Below are 18,525 nucleotides of genomic sequence, written 5' to 3'. Positions count from 1 at the left end.
GGGAGGATAGGCTCTCGCGGCCAACCAGGGTCCTCTGTGCTGAGGATGCTGGGCGTGGTGACAGGATCTGTTTGCATCATCCTCAGGACTTTCACTAGTGAACTGCTGACAGCAAGATCCTTCCTAGTAACTGGCATGCCTTCCCATCTTACCATGCTGAGCAAACCACACCTGCAAACCAAAACAATCTTCACCTTGAAAATAGTAGAAATTTTCATTCCAGGGTGACTGGTGTTCTATATGTTTAATTGTCACAACTACCCCTTTAAGTTACATATTGCTCTTTTACAGAGAACAGGCTAATTAATAATTCAACTTTTATCAATCTCACTGGCAGCTTCTGGTGGAAACAAAAACTATATAGTTTCTGTTTTCTTGTCAGAGGTTCCCTGAAGTTATCAGACCATTAAGATTTCTGCAGCCACTCTTACCTATCCCACTAAAATCCAACCTCTAAAACCTTAGTGTTTAATTTTTCTGCCTCCTTAATGGAAGCATTCATAGAAACCTTGTCTTGTCCATTAAATAAAATGTACTATAGTAGGGGATAACGACTTTCACTTTAGTTAGAATTTGTTTTAAAAGTTTACATTAAATTTTTGATTTGAAAACTGATTGTCATTCTTTAGGCATATATTTTGGCCTTTTGTTGAGATAAAACAAAGTTGTCAAGGCTAAAATCATACACACCAGCTTTGTTTTAACTTGCAGGAAGTTGTCAGCATACAATGGAGTGTCAGCATGTTCTGGCTGTGGTTGGTTTCTACCTGCTGACTGTTTGTGCCCCGTGACCCAAGAACCATGTGGTGTTTATATTTTTAATTCTCCTTCCAACTCCTGTAGAGGAAATAATGAAAATACCTATGTACTCACAACACAGAGAAAACAAAACACAGAAACAAAACAGAGAGAGTTCTGAGATGAAGTTTTAACTAGCAGCCAGCTTAGAAATCCAGCATTAGAACTTCAGCAACCTTCATTTGAAAGTCTAGAAATCTAGAAATATTTGCATGTGTACACAAAGATACACTGATGGAGATGTTCTCTACAGCACTGTGGAAATGAGAAAATTTGGAAACAATATAAACATCTATTAATAGAAGAATAGCTAAGCACGTTGAGAAATACTGCGCTGTGCTTGAATATGTACACACACACATACACGTACACACACACATACACACACACACATGCAGAGGAGATTGGAAGTAGATAGATTGATTCACATGGAGAAGTCTCTAAAACAGCTATGTTAAAAAATGCTCTATATATTGCTGTTATATAAATATGGCACAATAAAAGTATACCTGAGTTATTTTTGTAAAAAGACTATAATACCAAATGTTGGTAAAGATATGGAGCAACTGGAACACTCAGATACCACTTAGTGGGGGTGTAAAATAGGTACACTTTGGAAAATTATTTAGGGCTTACCACACACTTGCCCTATAACCCAGTAATTCCACTCCTAGATATTTATCCAAGAGAAATTAGTGTTTATGTTCACAACATGAGGTATATAAGAATGCTCATAGCAGCTATATTCATAACAACCAAAACCTGAAAACAACTCAATGACCATCATCAGAACAGGTAAATAAACTGTGGAATATTCACACAGTGGGATACTACTTTGCAAAAAAGTATAAACCCATACACACATGAATAAATCTCAGAAACATTCTGTTGAAGAGAGACCAAGAGTCCATATCGATTGTACGAAGTTCCATAACTGCAAAACTAATCTATTATGACAGCAGTCAGAATAACGATGAGCTCCAGGGAGAAGTTCTGACAGTAAAGAAAACTTTCTAGAACAATGGAAACATTTATATCTCCATCTGGGTGGTGGTCACACAGACACACAGGTACATTAAAGCCCCCCCAGTTGTCACATTTAAGATGAGTGCATTTTATGTATGTAAATCATAAATTGATAAAGTACTGAGAAGGAAAGAAGAAAAATGAAAGGGGGAGGGAGGAAAGAAGGAAGGCAGGCAATGAATAACACAAAAAATTATCAGGAAGGAAAAATTATTTTAAAGAGGGTATGATTTTAAAGAGGTTTATTAAAATGCAGTTAGGAGGCAGAGGATGTAGTTAGGTGGTAGAGTGCTTGCCTGGCATATGCAAGGCATTACATTCAATCCTCAGCATCAAAATTAATTTTAAAAAATTTTAATGTAAAGCAATAAAATAAAATGTAGTTAAATATTTTCTATAATTATTTAAGTACCCCAGCATACTTATCATATTTGATTGATAATATACAGTCCCTTAATTCCAGCCCTACTACAGTGTTGGTTTAAGTAAGTATAAATATGTGCTACTGGATAAATTTTAGTAAAGCTCCTATTGTGTGAAGAAAAATTTTATTTTCCCATAACACATTAACATCATAATGTCAACAATGTAAGGAGGAGACCCCAGATGAGAATTTTGGTAATGCATAAATTACACAAAGCCATTTGTCTCCAATGAGACTTTCTCTCTGGATGTTAAGACCACTCTCTTCCTGTCCTCTCTCTCACATAAAAACTGGATAATAAAATTAAATGGTGGAACTCAAAGACTCCAAACCTGAGAAGCCATCTGTTATAATCACCTAACCTATAATGTACCACTGACAAGCCAGAAAAGCAAGCAATGAACTTGGAAACACAGGGGAAATAAATATGAATAAATGTAGCAGAAATTATAGGATTTCTGTAGGGTGTAATGGTTTATAAGGTGAAAAAATTAGATCTACAATAGCTATGTCAATATGTTAAGATTCTCGGGTGATGGTAAAACTTGAAATTTATCTTATTTTTCCTATATTTAAAATGATTAAAAATTGTTTAGGTATTACATTTATGAAATCAAGTAAAAATGTTATCTTAATAGCTTGCTTTGAAATTTCTCTTGGGGAAAGAATTGTCATTGTTTGAGAAAATAACTTGTTTTGCTGTGTGTGGGTATTGGTGAAAATCTAAATGACTAAACAGTTAACTAAACTGCTTTTTCTTGTGTCAAGGAGTGTTATGCTCTACAGAGGATAAAGGGGAAAGTGGCAAGGAGAAAGCATAAGCCTAGGAACTAGAGCCGGTGGAGCCTGAGGATACACTCCGATAATGGGGGTAGTTGAGGGTGCTTAGGAACAGGAATGCCTAATGCTCAATTTGAAATCATTTGCACAACTGCAATATAAAATCCCTCCTCCCTCTCTCCATGCCTTCTAAGTCTTCATGATGTCTTCTATACTCGGAGACTTCATGTTGAGTAGTTTTTTGTAAAAACTGAGGAAGATGATATAGGTAGGCCAGGGTTTCTCAATCTCAGCATGATTGACAATTTGGACTGAGTAATTTTTTGCTGGGGAATAGGACCTGTCCTCTCTATTGTGGGAGATTTAGAAGCATCCTTAGCCTCTACCCACTAGATGCCAGTAGAACCCTCCCCAGTGTTAACAACCAAATCATCTCCAGATGTTGCCAAAATTTGCTGGAGGAGTAAAATCACCCCATTTGGCAGCCACTGGTTTAGTCCTACCCAACCCAAGACAGAGAGCATACATAGAAGCCGGGAGCTGGAAGGAAAGGTGACCTTAAGAAGCGTGCTCCTTGAGAATTACCTGGATCTTGAGAAAAACTATGGGCTTCCACAGGAAGATCTCATCTAGAGATCAAAAGGCCTGGACAGCCCACCTAACATCTCAGTTGTACCCAGGATAAACTTCAAATATTTCCACCATTTTTCTTTTAAATTTTAGAAAACAAAAGAGAAGGGCGAAGAATTAACTTTTACTTTTTTCCAATTTATAATTAATGCAAAAATAATATTCTTACACACATACAGAAAACCAAGTGTTCTATAAGAAGAAAAGAAGCACATCTCTCTCCTGACATATGCTCAGTCCTATAAGAACAGACTAAGAAGAATTTCAAGTGCCACCTCAAAGAAGAATTCTATTACAAAACAATTTCAATTGAAATATTAGAATAGAAAAAGTATATGTTTGGGACTCTTTAAGAGCAAAGGAAATTCAGTTAATTGCAGGCAAGGTAACAACAAAAGCAATGAAGCTATCTTTGTCTTTCCTTCCTCCATAAAGTTTCTCATAGAAATGATCACTAGACTCTAAAGGAAATAAATGGAGGAGACCTTAAAAGAGTCTTTACAACTCTCCCCTAATGTACAAATGCAAGGATGGACCAACAATGTAAGAAAACGCCGTGTCAAGGTTACCAGTGGCAGGCATCAAGAGGACTTCCAGATTTAAAGACATTTTAAATTTTTATTTATCATACACTTATATGGTATTTAATATGTGCCAAATATTGTTCTAAGTCCTTTTCAAATATTCATTGCTTTATTTTTCATATGAATTTTATGAGACGGGTACTAATATTAGTCCCCTTTTAATAGATGAAGAAACTGAAAACCAAGATCAAACAGGCAGTAAGAAAATGGCAGTCAGGATTTGAATGAAGGCAAATTGCACACAGAGAAAATACATAGGACCATTAGAAAACAAGAAAATTCAAAAAGAAGACCTGGAGATGTAGCTCCGTGGTAGAGCACTGGTCTAGCATGTGCAAGGCCCTGGGTTCACTACACACACACACACTCACACACACACACACACACACACACACACACAGCCACTTGAAGAACTAGAGAAAATGTCTCTGCCTGTAGCCGATTTACTATTAAATAACAAAATGTGAAGAAAATTTCTCAACAACATTCAAAAAGTTATTACACGTATGAACCAAAGTTTATAGGTATAATGAAAAGGACACAAAAAATGATGAGGAAAAAATACATGTAAACTTTAAAAAAAAGAAATAGTGAATGTAAAACCACAATGAGCAGATCAGGGGTCTGACATAGGTATGATATAAACCCCAGATGAAGGGGAAGCATAATAATAGAAGAAAACCTCCCCAAGTCAAAGGAAGACCTGAGTCCACAGATTAAGAGGGTACAGTTATTATTTTCCAGATAATTATTACCAGAACTTCATATGCTGTCCAATACAGTAATCACTGTGTTGTAGTTGAAAATGTAGCTAGTGAGTGAGCAGCTGAAAATATAACTAGTGCAACTGTTATATACAGGCAAAATTATTTGAATCTAAGATTTTGGAATAATCTAGGGACTTTTTTTGGGTCAGGGGGGCACCAGGGATTGAACTCAGGGGTGCTCGACACTGAGCCACATCCCCAGCCCTGTTTTGTATTTTATTTAGAGACAGGGTCTCACTGAGTTGCTTAGCGGGTCACCATTTCTGAGGCTGGCTTTGAACTCGAGATCCTCCCTAGGTGGGCGCCACTGTGCCTGACTAATCTAGGAACTTTTTTTTTTTTTTTTGAGAGAGAGAGAGAGAGAATTTTTTAATACTTATTTTTTAGTTTTTGGTGAACACAACATCTTTATTTTATTTTTATGTGGTGCTGAGGATAGAACCCAGCACCCTGCACATGCCAGGCAAGCGCGCTACTACTTGAGCCACATCCCCAGCCCAAATCTAGGGGCATTTTTGAGAACAAAGAAAAATATCCCATAAATGACTGGAAAAGGGATGAGAAAAATGGATTGTCAAAGAAATATATCAGGCTGTCATGAGACTTCTCCACAAAACTGAAGATGAGAAGTTAGTGGGACAACTTCTAGAGGTCAAGTTGGGGAAAAAAAGAAAAGGAAGAGAAAGTGTGACCCTAGAATTTCATGTTCACAGATAAGTTTATGTGAAACAAGCAAGATACATTCTCAGACACACAGAGGCTTAGAAAGTATATTAGCAAAGTACTCTTTCTGAAGCTGGGCATGGTAGGGCACACATGTAATCCCAGTGACTCCTGGAGTCAGAGGCAGGAAAATCACAAATATGGAGGCCAGCCTCAGCAACTTAGTGGGAACCTCAGCAATTTAGCAGGACCCTGTCTGAAAATAAAAGAATAAAAAGGACTGGGGATGGGACTCGGTGGTTAAGCATCCCTTAAAAAAAAAATTATCCCTTCCTGAGAAATTTACTCAGCATTATTTTCCAGATAATTATTACCAGAACTTCATATGCTGTCCAATACAGTAATCACTGTGTTGTAGCTGAAAATGTAGCTAGTGAGCAGCTTAAAATGTAATAGTACAACTGAGGGATTAAATTTTTGTGTTTTATTTCACTTTGGTTTATTTAAATCTAAATAGCCATATGAACTAGTGGCTCTTATATTATACAGCACAGTCTAAACATTTGAAACAAAATAAAGAGTTCAAGAATGAAAAGGCCGCAGTACAAAAAGTAAGCAATTAACAAGTTAGAAAGGAAAATATTATTATAACTATGGTTTTAAAATATGTGAATGTGCAAACATCAAAAATATTCTTGCAATATAATATGCATAATAAAACACTAATAATTCTCTGTGTCTAAAATCTCATATCAGAAAGTTTACATTTTACATTCAGAGAAAGAAAAAGATGGTGCTTCATTATTAATTGTTCAATTATTTTTTAAGCCATTAAGGGTAAAACTACCATTGGAATAAAAATAGAATTTGACTTCTAAATCACTCAAAGGTGGGGGGGCGCATTTAATGATTGTTTAGTCCATTCAGGATGCTATAACACTACAAACAGGGTAGTTTATAAGCAAATTTATTTTTCATAATTTTAGAGAGTGGGAAGTCCAAAGCTCAAGGTGCTTGCAGATTTGACGTCTGGTAAAGGCCTACTTATAGATCCACAGGTGGCATTTCTGGCTGAGTTCTCTGATGGTGGAAGGTACGGGGCAGTTCTTGGGGGCTCTTTTATAAAGCCACTCATCCTATTCATGAGAGTTCATTACCTCTCAAAGGCCCCACCTTCTAATACCAGACTATCCATAGCAATGACCTAAGAAAATGCTCAAGTCATAATAGTGAAAAATTGTGAGTGGAAAAATCAGTATATAAAGCTATACACACTGTATGTCCCAATTTTTGCCAGGCATGGTTGTGAAATCCCAGCAACACATGGGAAGCTGAAGCAGGAGGACCGAAAATTCAAGGCCAGCTGGAGTAATTTAGCAGACCTCGTCTCCAAATAAAAATTAAGGGATGGGGACCACTGGGTTCAATCCCGGCACCACATAAAAATAAACAAAATAAAGGTATTGTGTCCATCTACAACTAAATAAACAAATAAGGGATGGGAATGTAGCTTAGTGGTAGAGCACCCTGGGTTCAATCCCCAGCTCAATGCAAAACAACAACAACAACATCTAAGTCCCAAGTTTTAAAGTATGTACATAATAAAAATTGAAAGAAATGCATGGAAATTTAGAAATTGCTAACTATGGGTGACTGTATGTACTGTTGTGTTTTCTAGATTTTCTATAATGAACATTACCTCTTTTATAAAGAAAAATTAACATTAAAAAAGAAGAAAACTATAGGCACATCTCGACTTTCAGAATTCAACCAACCAATAATCTCAAATATCTGGAAGATAACTCAGTATTAAAAATTAAGCAAAAAAGATGAAATGTCCAAAATGCATGTCACAAAGCCCAGCCCTGAAGGTTTGGGTACTTTGTCCATCAAGAATGCCATTTATACCTTCTTTTACACATAACTTACTTCCAACAAACTTGGTTATCTGAGGTTGCAGAAACACTGGGGTTGCAGATAAGATAACAGGGGAAAGTGATAGGTCTCCACCTAACAGCAGGGAATAAAGGACAAAAAACAAAAACATAAAACATGTTGGGATACATCTCTGTGGTAGAGCACATGTATAGTATCCAGGAGGCCCTGTCTTCAATCCCCAGCACTAAGAAAATAAATAAATAAAGCAGACATAGTCACAAAGCTGTCCAGAGTCAACTGGACAGCATTCCTGAACAACTCCACACTTCTCTCTAAAATCTGAGAAAACAAACTACTCTGAATTAAAAAGTGTTCAGACAAAGTCCATTTTAATAATAGACTGGTTGGGGGGCTGGGGATGTGGCTTAAGCGGTAGCCCGCTCACCCGGCATGCACGAGGCGCTGGGTTTGATCCTCAGCACCACATACAAATAAAGATGTTGTGTCTGCCAAAAATTTAAAAAAAAATATTTAAAAAAATAGACTGGTTGGTTGAAGAAGTAAGAAAAGTTCCTAATGCATTTTAGAGAATTAGTCACAAATATTTCCATGAAAAAGTTAAGGTGCTTAAAGAGAATCTTAGCACCCCAGAGTGACTCACTCCTGCAGGTTCCTCGTAGTTGGAGTTTTATTATATTGAAAAGGATTTTATGGTTGACTGTGTCGACCAGTGTAAATCTGGAGAACAATCTGGAAGAAAATGATTAATGACTGCTTCTTTCCAAGGAAGTTTAAAAATAAGTAACCATAGGCATATCAGAATCAGTGTTAGCGCAGCACTTGCTACTATATGCAGCCAAGTTATTGATATTATTTTGACTCAAATCCATATTTCAAGTAGGATGTAGGTATTAGGTAGGCAGTTGGGATCTATCAGTTATCAAGGTAAAGTCAGCAGGAATATCTATTCCACTTCCTTCATACTTTACTTCTTTGCTTCTGACTTCAAAACATAGGACTAGAAAGACCAGGAAGAAGAAACAGATTATGTTTATATCCATGGAACAAAGATTAGCAAGTTGGCAGTGTTCCACTGTTTTTGTTTGCAGGGTGGCTATCACAAAACAAAAACAAAAAGATAACTTCTACATCTGTAGCCTGATTATTTGAAAACAGACCTCAATATTTCCTCCTCTTTCAATAAAGCAGAAGATGTCTTTTATTTTGCTTATCTATAAGGTGCTTGTTTGCTGATATGGGACTGGTTCCTATTTCTATATGAGAGCTTGACAAAGTCTATCTGAAGATGCTGTTTCCTGAGTTGCTCTAGAAGTGCTCACTGCTTTGAAATTTGCCAAAAATCCAAGAGAGAATTCCCAGGGTTAAACAGAAAGACACAATCGCAAAGTGGCTAATCATTTTTAGCATTCTCACATCTCTGAATTCCTAGGTGTTTTTTGTTTGTTTCTTTTTTTAAAATTACCTTACTGGCTAAATACCTTACTGGTTGCTTTTGCCATGGATTACAAAATTAATACATTGTCATTGTCACAATTCAAACAACATGAATATGTAAGAAATAAAAATTAATAAAAACCCACCCCCAAAACTCTCACTCTCCTCCTAAAGAAAACAATGTTAACAGCTTGAGATATATGTGTGTGTATGTACACATATACATGCATATATACATATATATAGACGTATACATATGTATACATGTGTGTGTATGTATATATCTATCTATATATACACATAGATAGATAGATAGATAGATACTTCTTCCTAGGCATATACAAGCATACTATATGGGACTTCGGGGTTTTTTCCTAATATTTTTAAACATTTATTTATTTATTTATTATGTGGTGCTGAAGATCGAACCCAGTGCCTCACATGTGCTAGGCAAGTGCTCTACTACTGAGCTACAACCCCAGCCCCTTTTTTTCTAATTTAAATATAGAAACTTTGTTTGGTACTGGGATGGAACCCAGGAGCACTGTACAAATGAGCTACATCCCCAGTCCTTTTTATTTTTTATTTTGAGATAAGGTCTTACTAAATTACTGAGAGTCTCACTAAGTTACTGAGGCTGGCCTTGAATTTGCAATCCTTCTGTCTCAAACCCTAGAGCTGCTGGGATTTTAGGCCTGCACTATCACACCCAACTTCTTTGGTTTTTGCCTTTTGTTTTCAAACAAAAAATGGAATACTATATATACTACATGTGTCTTGCTTTTTAGTCTTTAAAACATGCCATGGACATTATCTATAAACAAATAGGTAAATCAATCCATTGCATTATTTTTAATGGCTGTAAAGTATTCCAAAAGATGCATGTCTCATAATTCATTCAACCATCACCCTGCCTTTCCCAACTCATGGACACTTGGGATAGACCCTTGAGCATATACTTTGTATCATCTAATTTCAGTAAGAGAATTCCTAGAAGTGTGGTTTCTAGGTCAAATGAGACATTGTCACATGTTAAAAAAATTTTAAACAAAATTAATGTTAGACCTTCAGAATTTTTGTTCCCTTCTTAATTATACAAAATTCCGGTGTAAACCTTTTACAGGGATTTACATATTTTATTTTTAAAAGCACACACATTATGTCAAAAAACGCCCCTGTCATTTATGCTTGTGTAGTTATAAATAAATAAATGCTTAAGTTATGGCTATGATGGCCAGTGTTAAATCATTGTGCAAATGTTTATGCCTTGGTTTATGAAAGTAGTAATTCATTGCGGAAACTCCACCCCCACAGCCATGTGCCCGCAGCAGAGCTGCAGCTCTCACATCCTGTGACTCCCAGCCACTGAGTGACTATATAACAATCAAGACCTACATATTTTCTAATCATCAATAGTTAACCTTAAAATGTGTATGGTGGGGGAAATAAGTAAACAACAATAGATATCAAATTAATGACCATTTGGTGTTTCTAATATCCACAAATTATTTGTAACATAATGAATAATTCTGCTGGCCTGCACCACAGACTGTGTCCCACAAAAACACACACACACAAACAAAAAAAAAAAACCCTGTAACCAATATGTTGCTATTATTACACAAACCTTTCAAAAACATGTTCTTCTAACATTTTTCAACAGAATCATTGATTGAATCTCATTGTATATTTTGCTCTTCTTCAGATTCAAGACTATAATTGAGAGCTTAAAAAAAACAGTCTTAAAGAAATACATGAACCAATGAAGTTCCTTAAAATTTAATCCCAGGCTCCTCCATATAATCTAAATACCTGAGCACCAACAGAGATTGTTAAGACACAGCAAGTTTGATACAGAAGTATGTGACATGCAATTAATCTCCATTCATACCCTGCTCTACTTGTCAGCAAACAAAGGTTCTGCTTTAGAAGGAGATCTGAAGACTTCAATTAAAAATAGTCAGCTAACAAGAAAATAATCTAAACTAAAGGAAGGTGGCAGGTGCAGAAATGAGTTGTTTACCAAAGTGTCAGTTTTGAACAATAAGGAACTTCACATCAAAAATGTTGAAGGAGTGGCTATCATTGCAAGCCTCTGAAAACATAAAGAAATTTTCTACCAAAGCTGCAAGTATTTTTCATGCCTTTATTTTATTTATTTTTAATGTGGTGCTGAGGATCGAACTCAGGGCCTTGCACATGCCAGGCGAGCACTCTACCGCTGAGCCACAACCCCAGCCCCTGAAGTATTATTTAACAAGCTTGTAAAATAGGTTTCTTCTCACTGAATGACAGATACCAATAAAAAGGATCACTTTATATCTTTAAAATGCAAGGGCAGAATTGAACTTCTTGCCACCGTTCCTTCTCTCCTGAAACCCAAAAACAATTACAGCCTTCCTTTACAAGTCTAATACTGAACTAACAGCAGAGGGAACAGCTGGATTTCTTCTTCTCAGATACCCAGATGATGTTATTTTACCCTACAAATAGTTTTCTACTCCTGAAGTTTAGAATTTACCCCAGTTACAAGCAAAATGGATGTTAGAAACCTCCAGTCAAAAGAAATACCTAGTTGACAGCTCTTACAGAGAAGCAATCCAGAATAGAAACAGTGCTTCAAACAGAAACCAAAAGGACTTGCCAAATATTTGATTAGGAGGCATTTATACTAAGATAACAAGATAATGGAGATATAAAACCAATTAAATTGAGAGAAACTGAAAAAAAAAAAAAAGTACAGTTTGCCAAAAGTATGACCTGCCCAAAGCAGGCCATCTGTTAAATATGTGTCAAGTGTATCACTGAGATGCCAAAAGGCTTAATTCTGAACAGTTTCCTCCTGGGACCCTTATGCAATTGCAGATTCCAGGCCTCTGTCCTCCCTAAAAGGTCAGTTACAGGATAGCAAGAAAAAAATTACTTTCATTGTGTGAACCAAACAGATGATACTGCCCATCGGGGTGCATCTCTTTGGAGTATTAGAAGTATGTGCTTAGAGTATGCCTTTAACTCTTTAAAGGACTGCTTAGACATTATAGCTGAAGGTAACCCCATCACAGACACTTCTAGAAAAGAAAGGAATGTAACACTGAGTATGAGTCTGTCTTGGGTAGGACAATGACACCCCTATAAGTGGCAGGCTGGCAAAGGGAAGCCCTAGGTTTTGCACTGACAAACACCCACGTAACACCAGGCTTGGTCCACAGGACGAATGAGCCCTTCACAGCCCCCTTGAAAGCCTCAGGGACCTCCATGCAAGAAGGTGCAGTTCTGTGACAAGCAATGAGGTAAGGGCTGGGAAGGAAGGAGGAGGGCCAAACCCTACAAATGTTGGGGGAGTCCTGAGGAGAACGGGATAAGGTGAAAACCAGGCAAGGTGACAGGGGAGACCAGGAACCTGGCCTTCAGGAGCTTAGAGGCCTGGGAGGCCGAGTGGAGGGGTGGAGACCTCCTGAGGAAAAAGAAAGTGTGGAACTCAAGGGAGCGACAGGGCTCCCCAGAAGTGGGCCAATGGAAAACAGACTTGGGGGGGGGGTGTTAAGAAGGTTCTAGAAGGTGATGGAGTTGATAAGAAAGCCTGGCACTGGGAGGCACTGGTGTCTCCTTCCCTGTCTTCAGCCCATCACTGGAAGGACCTCCAGAGGGGTCAATTAGGGGACCTGGGGCTGGGCCAGGGCGTTACCTTCCAGGAGCCAACGGATCTCCTCAGGGAGGGCGGCGGCCTGCATTTGGCGGGGCGGGAAGGAGACCGCTGAGGGAGGCGGGAGAGGGGCGTGGGGCCTGCTCGGACAGCGCCGGCTGGAGGGCGGCGGGCTGCGCTCTGAGGCACCTGTACTTCTGCGGCAGCTGCAGCTGCCGCGGGGCCCAGCCGCAGGGCGGGGCCGCGGGCCGGGCGCGCTCAGGAAGTGGCGCGCGCAGCGGGCCGGGGGCGCGGGGGCCAGGGCGCGGGTGCACGTGGCGCTCACACCGGGAACCCTAGATGGGAAGACCCGGGCTCCCGGAGCTCCGCACCATTTAGGGCCAAAGGTGTGCCGCTCCCGGTCCCCGCCAAAATAGAAGACTTTGACTCCAAGGAGCCGTGACTCTTGGAAACGCCAACCTAAGTATTGAGCAGTTGGTCTCCAGGTGGCAGGTTTAAAAGGCCACCGTAGTGCCTGAAATGGGGAAGGAGGATCCAAGAATGAGATTCATCCCACCAAGCATAGCGCCCCTCCGTTGCCGATCCGGTTCTCTGTGGTCATGCCCAGAAAAGAGCGCAGGACGTTCTCTGTCTCAAGGAAACCACGATGTTTAAAGGGAATGATCCGAAGTCCCCCAAAATAATACAGGACACCAGCTGTTGGGAGAATAGGAGCGGCAAGGCAGCAATGGACACAGCCCGAGTGTCCTTTTCTCCCTGAAGCTGAAAGGCATTGAGGAAAGGAAGGGGCAACCTGAGGAGCCACTGAGGGAGAGGAAACAGAGCCCTTTCCCTCTGAGAGCCGAACAAGGGAGAAAGTGAAGGACAAGATCACAGAGAGGTGCCCTTTCCCTCTCAAAATGCAGTCAAAGTCCATGTCCCTGCTGTGGTAGATACTGAAGATACTATCACTGTGGGAACTTGGGTACAGGTACACAGGATTCCTCAGGGTTACTTCTTACCATTGTCTGTGAAGCTACAATTATCTCAAAATAGTTATTTAAAAAGAAAGTACCATAGACCAAAAGAGTGACATGAGTGATAAAAGAAAACAAATAACTACATGGAAAAGATGGAGGTGGCAGTCTCTCCGTGTGTGTGCTTACAGTTTGGGTAGCATTTGAGATGGGCTCTGAACACCACACCAAGACTTTGAAGAGTTGGGAGGACTTTCCAGGTGGAAGGACCAAAGTAAACAAAGGCGGAAAAGTACTCTCCTGTAGAGGAACAGTGAGTAGACCTTCTTTACTGAATGGTGTAGAGAAATTACAGTTGTCAAGATTAACTTAATCTATTATAAAGAGACTTGGGCCCCATGTAGTGGCACCCACCTGTAATCCCAGCTACTTGGAAGGCTGAGACAGGAGGGAAACTGAGGCAGGATCATCACAGATTTCAGGCAAGAGCCTGTCTCAGAATTTTAAAAGAAATTAAAAAGGAGGACTGGGGATGCAGTTCAGTTGTAGAGCACCCCTGTGTTCAATCCCAGGACCAAAATAAATAAATGAAGGAACTTGGATGTCTGAATGGGGTTTTTTAAACTGAATGGATATGGGGAGTCATTGACGATTTGTAAGCTAGAGAGACCTAACATGGGATCTCTTCACCTCTACCACCCCCACCCCCCCACCCCCCCACCATCAAGGTGTTTCTGTTCTCCAACTTGACCTACAGAATATGTAGGAAGAATTGGAAGCAGTAAAAGGGGACACAAGAGAAATGTGTGAAGTAATTTTTAATTTTTACAACAGCCTCTGTGGAAATAATGACAGGCTGAACCTGGAAGATGGGGAGAGAGCGGAAAGAAGAAACTGTCCGGAGGATGCACGGTAGAAGCACCTGCCTCTTGGAATAGATTCCCTCTCCAGAGATACAGCCCCAAGGTCGAGGGTTTCACCTTTTAATGGGAGCAGTGACTTTGATCACATCCTGCCATCTGAAAAAGAATGATGCCTTGGTTTTGGGATTTCATGACCCTCCTACAAGTTGCAACAAATTGAGCTGAAGGGTCAGAGCAGCCATAAGTTTCCGGGAATCTGGCTCCTTCTGGCTCATCCTCCTTGTCCTGAGAAAGCAAAGCATTGGGTAGGTTATCTCCTCCAGGCTCCAAGCAAGTATCAGGTACCCCATGGGACATTTTATCAACCTCACAACTCCCTTATAAAATCGTAGCTGCCCTGGTATCATTTTGGAGTACTTATGATATATGTTTAAAAGTAAAGGAGTGTAGATCAAAACTCTCTGTACTATTGTTGCAATTTTTGTGGATCTAAAACTGTTAAAAAGAAAAAGCAGCAAGGGAAACAAAGTCTCCCCTATATATCATCCAAACTGCTTTGCTTTCCCTTTCAGCAATGAGAAAAAAAAATGACAACCTCCTCCTTTTCTTCAAGGACATTGTGTCATATACTCATTTAGGCTTGAAGCTAATGAGTTATTTGATAAAGGACAAAACTCCAGACCTCACAGAGATTACTCATACCTTGGGACATGGCAGAAACTCATGGGGTAGGTATTCCACAGCCATGCTTCCCCACAGGAATCTCTGGGTTTTAGAGGGATTAGGGTAGAGGGAGGTGCAAGTTGGGTAGTGTGTGCTAGTGACTGGCAGATTCCAATAACGTATTGTCATGTTGCATCAAGGTTCCTTACTGCAGACAGAAACCTGCCTCCACACATGAGTGCAGCCCCTCCTTAATCATCTGAGGACCCTGGTTCAGCAGTCAGCCTCACTCCTAATGACATTCTGTTAAATGGACAAATTCCTTTGAAGCCTTGTCCTTCTTTGAAATCCAATTTCGCAGGAAGCCAAATCTGATTGGGGGTAGCCATGGAAACCACACTGAGGAGTCTTAGAGGAGGTGGAGAGAGGCAAGACAAAACGTGATAGTCAAGAGTCCTTTACTGCTCTGTCGGAAATATCAAAGAGATCTGGAGAGGTTGGCAGCAGACGAGTCCCTGCCTGGGTCCTGTTCTGTGTGGCTGGATACCATGTGGCTGTCATGGAAGAAAGCAGCCAGCTGTCAGCACACAGGCAGGGGGATGGAGCAGAATACACAAATCCCAGGTCTGTCTGCCTCCTTCCTCTCCCCCTCCCCCAACCCCAATTCCAGCAAGATTTTAGCATCCCTTCTTAGCTGCCCACCCCTTAAAGGCAAACAACAGAAGAATGACAAGGTTAAAATACAAGGCCCTCACAGATAAGAGGTCCTTGGGAGCAGAGGCCATGAAATTAATCTGAAATTCCTTGTAATTAGATAAGATAAGGGTATCTAAAGAGAGCCAGGAATGGAGTCCAACAGCACAACATGCAGAAAATGTACCACCTTGTCCACTGGGACACCTCACACACTGTCAGCAAACAGGAGATGCAGAAAATAAGGCCCATGTCGGTCTCTGGACTGCTTGGAGATGCTTTCTACATGTTCTGATGCCAGGTGGGCACTCACTAAATATGCATCCAAGGGGTGTCCAGAGGGCTCAATCAAGAAGAAACAGAAGCATCTGGCACCCAGAATGCCATGGGGTGGGAACAACTGCAAGCAAAGCAGGAGCCGGCTGGCACTGTTCCATCCTGGGTGCAGTGGGTCTGGAGAGGAGGCTGAGGAGGGCAGGCTCTGAGACTTTATCCTGAGCAGGTTATTGATCCCTGGATGCTGGGTCACGACATGTGGCAGAGCTCATGTCTGCCCTATGGATGTGTGGCTGCTGCATCTCAGCCTCTCGGTCCCAACCCCATCAACAGGGTTTATTGACTCTTTTATTGACAATGCTGGAGCCTAATGAGGACAAGAACTGCACACTTCATTAAGGGATGTGGAAGGAGAGATGATGCACCCAGTCAATGCCAAGAAATGGGCTCACTGTGTCCTTTGTGAGGCCCCAGAAACTAGGCTTCATCCCACCACAGAGGCAGAGAAAATGGACATAAGATGCTAACTTAGGTGCATCACTTTGGTGGCCTTAAAATGCAGGATTTCCATGGCCTGCCAGAAGACTTGCTCTCACTAAGTAGCCAACCCTTTGACTTAGCAGGGTCCTATTCTGTGTGCACTTCCATAAATGTACCTTTAATGATCTCCCCTTCTGGTTCACACTCCTAGATTCTTTGCCATAATAAACACAACAAGATAAGCAGGTTCTCACATCATATAAGACAACATAAGCAGTTTCTCCATGAAGCATAGGCTGGAAACACATGAGGAATAATTAAAACTCAAAAGAATCTTCAAAGAGGTCAAATTCAAGATGAGGAACAGACTCTTGTGCTCTGCCCGGGGTCCTCAGCCAGGAGTTTTGTTGGCATTAGAATCCTGGTGCTGGTTTAAAACTCTTGTAGAGTTGAACAATACCCAAAATAGTTAGTTATAGTTAGGGATCACTGAACCGTTCTGTAAAGTAGTCACTGTTCCCTCTAAATAGTAACCTTCCTTTCTTTGTTCTTTATCTTATCTTTCTATCATTCCCTTTATTATTTTTCCCCATCTCCCCCAGCCCCCCTCCTTTTGGTATCATCTTTACCTATCCCTGAGACCACATTAGACATCCCCCCCTTGGGCACTGCTGAGCCCAGCAGAGGCCCTGAAGACCAAAGAGGTTGCTGACTCTGACATTTTCTGTCTTTGATTGGTTCTCTTGGGAATCTGAAGGGGGTGGGGGGACTCAGAATGTGTCAGCTGTAGCCAGATGAGGCTGTGCACTCTCTGAGTGAGATGTGGAGGCAGTCTATGTGCTTAATCTGCACAAGAGGCAGATGGGGCCAAGGCCAATTTTGTAGGCTGGATATTTGCAAGCATGGTAACTTTGAAAAACTAGATGAAGCTGTATCTATTGGGGGGGTTAAGGGGACAGAAAGTAATAATAGAGGAACAGCAATTTTCTGAAGTTGAATTGAGTTTCTTTGGTTTTTTTTCATCCGTTATTTTAAAAGATTTTTTTTTAAGTTAAAGCTTCCCTAAACTGCCTTCCTTTTTTTCCCGCCACACTTCTTTCTCCATCACTTTATCACAGGTCTTTGAATTCAAGATTGGAATGGCAGAATTCAAGGTGAGAGAAGGGGCAGTTATTTAGAATCTGGTAGAAAGCTCTGACCTGCACTGGGAACTTAGACATGTACTCACACTAAGAGAAACTGATATTATCTGACCAGAATCATGATATTCACAAATACAAACAGAAGCCCCACGTGGAGTCAGAGATGAAATAAGAAAAGACTGATTATTTCCATGCCAGAAAGTGGGTAAAAATACCATTGACCCAGTGAACATCTGCAGAACAACCTTGAAGTCTTCAAAAGTATTCTTTTCCTTGACTTCAGAATTGTGTCAGTGTCCCTTTTATTTTGTTTTGTTTTCTTTCTAAATGTCTATTCTTACAAGTCCTGGGCTTTCCTGGAACTATTTTCTGCCCTTTCTTTCTTATACAAGACAGCACTCCTAGTGTGTGTTGTCTTGCTTTCCAGATTTCACCCTTACTTCTTCTACATAAAGAGTTGTCCCTCCTTCTCTCATTCTTCCACCAGCACTCATGATCCCACCCTCTTCCACTACCTTCCAGATCTTCAATCTCATGTTCTCTCTCATCTTCAGTCCTTTGCTAACATTACTAGTCTCTTTTATCCTAAAAGAACAAAATGAAAACTTCTCATCTATCCCATGACCTTCTCCAACTCTCATCTTCTCTTTCCAGTCCCCATCAACTTCCTCCACCAAAGCTCGAGTCCCTCCTTCTCAGTCCAATACCCTGCCTACCAGCCATCATGCCACTAAAGTCACTCTCCCAAGAGCATCTGCAACCTTCTCATCTCTCTTCTCAGTCTTCATCAAGCCCCATTCTGCA

At 40.4% G+C, this 18,525-nt stretch overlaps 1 protein-coding gene across 1 annotated transcript in view; it reads right to left on the bottom strand.

The window, feature by feature from the left end:
- Positions 1-12,746, bottom strand: part of Skap1 (src kinase associated phosphoprotein 1) — a 281,957-nt gene extending 269,211 nt beyond the window's left edge. The window contains exon 1 of the mRNA XM_077801083.1: positions 12,691-12,746. Coding sequence (XP_077657209.1) covers positions 12,691-12,736 — 46 coding nt within the window. The 5' untranslated portion in view covers positions 12,737-12,746. The remainder of the gene's footprint in view (positions 1-12,690) is intronic.
- Between the last annotated feature and the right edge of the window lie 5,779 nt (positions 12,747-18,525).

Source organism: Urocitellus parryii, chromosome 7 (assembly GCF_045843805.1).
Source record: "Urocitellus parryii isolate mUroPar1 chromosome 7, mUroPar1.hap1, whole genome shotgun sequence".
Lineage (NCBI taxonomy): Eukaryota > Metazoa > Chordata > Mammalia > Rodentia > Sciuridae > Urocitellus > Urocitellus parryii.
The sequence above is the reverse complement of the archived record's forward strand: the minus strand, read 5'-3'. Positions and strand labels throughout refer to the sequence as shown.